This window comes from Tyto alba, unplaced genomic scaffold, assembly GCF_018691265.1.
Source record: "Tyto alba isolate M040663 unplaced genomic scaffold, T.alba_DEE_v4.0 Super-Scaffold_2, whole genome shotgun sequence".
In the NCBI taxonomy this organism is placed as follows: Eukaryota; Metazoa; Chordata; class Aves; order Strigiformes; family Tytonidae; genus Tyto; species Tyto alba.
Window position 1 is genome coordinate 15274284 of NW_024881282.1, and position 6000 is coordinate 15280283.

Consider the following 6000-nt stretch of genomic DNA (forward strand, 5'->3'; position numbering starts at 1 on the left):
AGGGATTGCTCTCCATGGAATTCATCCAGGGATCTGGTGTGAGCCTTAACTGTGTTGGCTCTGTCCTAAAGAATAAAAAGGACAAGAAATCTTAAAACTGACCTGCTGTCCTATGAGAAACCTCTGTAGATAGATGATGGCCTTGATGTGTTGTAGTAACGTACTAGCTTAAATTTCTGGAAGGCTGTTGCCATCATACATTGAGCTCAGGTATATTTTGAAATTTGTTCTTAAATTATGTAGAATCCTCATATCTCCACAATCTGTTTTCTGACCTGAAACGCGCATCTTCAGGTTTCAAAAGGCCATGGCAGTAGACTAGTGCTGTTTATCTGTTATGAGTCTATACACATGAAATATAAAATGATGGATCTTTACCTTTAATTAGAAACACGAAAAAAGTTAGAAAGGGCAAATTCATGTTTGTAAATTTTTGGCAGGTTGATAATTAGCAAGGTCTATTTACTGTAAAGTGCAAAAAGATACTACTTGCCTAGTTGCAAATACGTTTAACTGGGCTTTTTTTTTTGTAGCCCTTGCCCCACACAAAATACTGAAAATCTGTACTTGACCTGAGTTCATAATATCTTAGTTTGCATTTTGGTCTGAGCATTGTCCCCTTCTAGGTAATTTTATGTACATCACCACATGTAATTCTGGCATATGGGTAAGGGAAAGAAATTTTTAAAAAGGACATTAATGGATATGCGTTGCTATCTCTGAATTAGATACAGCAATCCAGTAGTTTTGCCCTAAAGATGTTCTTGATGTCTCTTATGTTAAAAGATCAGACTTAGAGTATAGGCTATATATAAAGTTCCTGGTAAAACAGTCCTCCTAGCTTTAGGTGCCAAAGTTGGATATCCAGAGTTTAGGTAGTTGAATATTTTCCACTGCCTACATAACCAGAACATCCAAAAAGTCTCAGAAGATAATTGCTACATTGGAGCAATTTGACAAAATGTGCAGTAGTGTTTTCATTTACATAGTCAATCTTCTGCCTGCTTTCTTCAGTACTTACTGTCATTGTGGTATGTTTTATTTTTTGAATGGGACATCCAGCAATGCAGACTTTTATTAGACTATTTCACCTTCTGGTTTGCCACTGTGTTTATATATATTTGTCTATTAGATGTATATTGATAGTGATGGTAATTCTCTGTTTAACTCCTAAATTGAGATTTCTTCTTTTGCATACATATATTTTAATACAAGTATTAGTTGAAGAAGTATCCATTCTGTTTTGGGTAATGCAGTTTAGTTGCATGTGGTAGTTTTGGGTGGTGTGACTGCTAAATGAGGAAATCCTTATTGAAGAAAGAGGAAATGTGTATTAAGGAGTGATTTGAAGAGAAGGACTGGACATTCCAAGCATAAGAGCAGAAGCCAAAAAGTCTTCTTAACTACAGTGATTTAGTCTCAGTTATGTTTTTAGTATTTTTTCCCACAAAGTAAACTAGCATTTTTTTCACAGAAGTTTTAAATAGCTTAATTAAGGCTGTTATCAAATGTGTGGTGATACTATTTTTAAATCAATCAACAAAATATTATTTAACTATAAAGAAATGTTAAGTTTCTTTCTTGTATGACAAAGATGTCTTTGTGAAATCTAATCTATGGCTGATGGCATTCTGCTTGCAACTGATGTTGAATAGCTGTTCAACCATCATCTGTTTCATTCTTCATACCTGACAAAATGTCATATGCTATATATTTCATGAGCACATTATGAGAAGAATCAGTATGTCTTCAAATGCTAATCTGAATAGTAAGTCAAGCTGATCTTCATTTAGGATTCAAGCTGGAAAATTAGTAAAGATTTTCAGTGGATGCTACCACAACCTGAAGAAATACAGATTTTTAAAATATTTTGCGAAGCTTGGATAGTAGATGAAGGGGGAGGGAGGTAATGGTGTATTTCTACAGCTGTTTATGCAGGCCACAGTTCCTGCCGGAAAACCTGCTCCTGTGTGGGCACCTCTCCATGGGTCACAGGTCCTGCCAGGAGCCTGCTCCAGCGTGGGCTCTCCAGGGTGTCACAGCCTCCTTCAGGCATCTCCACCTGCTCCGGTGTGGGGTCTTCCATAGGCTGCAGATGGATATCTGCTCCATCATGGACCTCCTTGGGCTGCAGAGAGACAACCTGTGTCACCATGATCATCTCCATGGGCTGCAGGGGAATTTCTGTCCTGGTGCCTCGAGCACCTCCTCCCCCTCCTCCTTCACTGGCTGTGGCGTTCACAGGGCTGTTACTCTCACATGTTCTCATTCCTCTCTCCCAGCAGCTGTACGGTGGTTTTTTACCCTTTCTTAAATACATTACGACAAAGGTACCACAACTGTCACTGATGGGTTCAGTTCTGGGCAGCAGCAGGACCATTTTGGAGCCAGCTGGAACCAGCTGTGTCTGACATGGGGTCAGCTCCTGGTGTCTTCTCACACAGGTCATCCCTGCAGCCCCCCTGCTATGAAAACCTTGCTATGCAGACTCAGTGTGCTGGCCTGCTTCTCCCCCCACTCCATCCCAAATTTCCCGCTGCAGCTTTCTTGGTCTTGCTCACTTCATTGGCAGTAAGATGGAATTAAGAAAGGGAATGCATGTAAGGCCCCATGCCATTACTGTTCTGTTAACTGTTCTGTCAACAAGATCATTCTGAACATGGATTGTTTATAGGATGGCTTCTGTACCAGTATTTGATTTATATTAGGGCGCTCACTTGCCATGACATGTATGACTGAACTAGTAGTAATGCCACAGTGGGAAGCAATTGAAGAATTGGTAAAGGAGTTCCAGCTATAATTCCTATTTATAGCAGCAGTGACCTAGAAATACACCTCACTGGTTGATTAAACACGGGGACACTAGTAGCTAGAAATACTTTTTTTATCCTTATAGAAGTGTGAAAGGGTACACCATTATTATTATTTTTATAATTATTAGGGACTATCTGTAATATGCTTCCAATGGTTTTTAGCTGTGGGTGGGTGTGAAAAGTTTAAAAGTATGCAGAACACAGGTAGGCAGGTTTTTTAAAGCTGCTTAAGTGTCCTCTCATCAAGTTAAATTGAATCTAAATAATAAGGTTTTAATTGAAAAAGGTCTGCATAAAACAAAACCCAGGTGTCTCAACACAGAAAAGGGCTTCGGTTTTTGATTAGAAGAGAGTATTTCTCATGACAGCAATGTTTTCAAAGCCCTTGAATGTCAAAAACAAGCATTTATTTTAATTTCTTCAGTACTCTACCCTCATTTTTTGCTCCCTTTCTTCTGTTACAGTGGAACATATCACTCCAGAGATGAAAGCACAGATAGTGGACTTAGCATGAGCAGTTACAGTGTACCCAGAACCCCCGATGACTTCCTGAACAGTGTTGATGAGATGGATACAGGTCTGTTTTTGTGTGCATCCTTAATGCATGTTTCCCAAATATACTTGTGTCCATTTGCAATGAAAACGAACCACTGAGAAGCTGCGATACTTTTAGCATTGTTTTTCTACCACCTTCTATTGCTGTAATAGAAAAATTATAGTTAGATTTTTGAAAAACATGCTTGTAATCAACTCTATATTGGAAGGATGGGGGATTGCTAACTAGCATCACTCCTGTTGTTATATGGAATTGGTGTGTCCATTTGTCTTTTAAAGTAATATTGTTTGTTCAGAACTAAGAATAGAACCTCATCCAGTGTTACTAATAATGCTCCAAAACAGTATTTTTCCTTTTCCTTTAAGCATAAAAATTAAAATATGGTAAATGACATCAGAGATCTGTAGACATTTGGGTCAGTAGCTTAAAATGCTGAAACAAAGGCATGTCCTTTGTACATCTACATGCAGTCAAGTCATCTTTGTTTTTTGGGATGGATTTCTATGAATCATATTGCTTCTGTGAAGCAAGAAATACAGGATTAACATTCAACCAGTTGTCCTGATAAATTGTGGGTTTGGTACTTTCAGTATATTTAATATCCATCTTGCTTTGTGATATAACTAGGTGACAGTATCAGCCAAAGTAACATACCGTCCCATCAGAACCGTTTCCCAGACTACCTTGAAGCCATTCCAGGGACAAATGTGGACCTTGGGACACTGGAAGGAGATGGGATGAATATAGAAGGAGAAGAACTGATGCCAAGTCTGCAAGAGGCTTTGAGTTCTGACATCCTTAATGACATGGAATCTGTCTTGGCAGCCACCAAGCTAGATAAAGAGAGTTTTCTTACTTGGTTATAGGGGCCTCAGGGAGACTGAATTCTAAATCTGTGAAGGATCTAAGGAGAATAGGACATCTGTATCTGAAGCGCAGAACAAGCCAGTGTGGCACACTTTGGCTTGTGTTCAGAAAAAGTAAATGAACAAATAATCAACAAGATTCTTTCGTTTTGCTCTTCCTTGTCCATCGCTGCTGTTATATATTGCTGACTTTTTTCCACAGTTGACTCTGAAGAACAGACATCTTCTTGATCTTTTTCTATTGCTGTTGCAACTACTGTTCAAGGGGGGGTGGGGAGGGATGATGAGCCTATTTGGATGACGAATGCCATTCCTTTTGTCCTAATGTGCGCTTGCATATCATTTTATCTAAGTACTCAGATTTGAGAGTTAATTTCTGCATGTCACTGCTTGTAGTTTGCTCAGCTAGTTGTCTCCTGCTGCCTGTGGCAAGTGGTAAAACATGACATACTGGAGTGACAAGCCAAAAATGATGTATCTGGTCAAAAGAAGTCAATACTGATTTGGAGATATGACTTAAAGGAGGGCTGAAGACTGGCATTAAATGTTTCTACTAGTAGCTCTTTCATTAGTCACAAAGTGCTCTTGTTCATATTTTATGTTATAGTAAATCATGAGTCATTTTACATAGAAACATATATGAACTTTGATTGTTGCCACATATTCTAGCCTAACTTTTGTTTGTCAAAAATAGTTTGATTATTTTTGTTAGTTGGTTTAACTGTAGCTGTAGGATGGGAAGTAATTATAGGTGTTCTTTTTTTTTTTAAATAGTGAAATCTAAGGGTTTTTTCTGATTTCACATAGTCTTATTTAAATATGAATTGTCTGCTTTTTTATACTTAAAACATGCCTATTGTAGCCTGATAAGCTAGTGAGTACATAAACCAGTATGTTGTGCTTGTAACTTTTTTTTTTATTTTTTTTAAAGGCTAGCTTTGAATGTAATCATTAGAAATCATGACCAGTGGCTTATTTTTCATGTTTATTTGCAAGATTTTGAATTAGAATCTGATTGCAGCAACATAAAAGTTAGAATCCTAAGTGTTGTATGTACAATTTTTAAATGCATTTTAAAGTAGCAGAAACCATTTTAAAATTACAGAAGCATCTAATCATTCTTCTTGTTTTCAGTTTTGATATCTAAGTGAGTTTAGATTTTAAAATCCTTAATGGGAAAAAAACTTTTATTAAAAGTTTCTCTTAAGCTAGCATGGAAAAAGTCTGAACTATTAGTATCACTCTAAGTTGCAATGAAAAGGCTAGAACACCAAAAAAAAAATCCTCAAGAAAAACTCCTAAGTGTAATAGTTATCAAATTTGTTTGGTGAAAAATAAGCCCTGGACACTATATGTAGAAGAATGTAAAGATATGTGTTAGATGGTGACATGAGCAGGTAATGAAGTGTATATTAGTAGTAGAGCTTAGCATGGGGTAGAGGTGAATATGAATTATCTTTATTTTAACAGGAAAAGTTGTATCACTAAGTTGTCTGCAGGAGTTGACACAGTTTCCAAAGAGTATTTTTAAATGAACAAAATGAGCATGAATCAAACTTTCAGTATAAGCTATGAAGTTTTGTGGAGCTTTTGGTTTTTTTCTGATGAAAAATAATGTCACCAGTTAACACCTCTATAATTAAGGGCCTGTCACCATTCTTAGCATGAGCCTTTATTTTCAAGGGTGTATAACATAACTATAAAGATATTGTAAGTGTGAAACTTGGTTTTGAAAAAAAATCTCAGCTAGCAGGGACTTCTCCTG

General features: G+C 37.2%; 1 protein-coding gene across 8 annotated transcripts in view; it reads left to right on the plus strand.

Annotated features, from left to right (window-relative positions):
• Window positions 1-5362, plus strand: part of YAP1 (Yes1 associated transcriptional regulator) — a 94706-nt gene extending 89344 nt beyond the window's left edge. For all 8 annotated transcript variants that reach the window (XM_032990888.2, XM_032990890.2, XM_032990889.2 and 5 more), the window contains 2 exons: window positions 3278-3390; window positions 3997-5362. In XM_032990888.2, the coding sequence (XP_032846779.2) occupies window positions 3278-3390; window positions 3997-4235 (352 nt within the window). In that variant the 3' untranslated portion in view covers window positions 4236-5362. The remainder of the gene's footprint in view (window positions 1-3277; window positions 3391-3996) is intronic.
• Window positions 5363-6000: the final 638 nt, after the last annotated feature.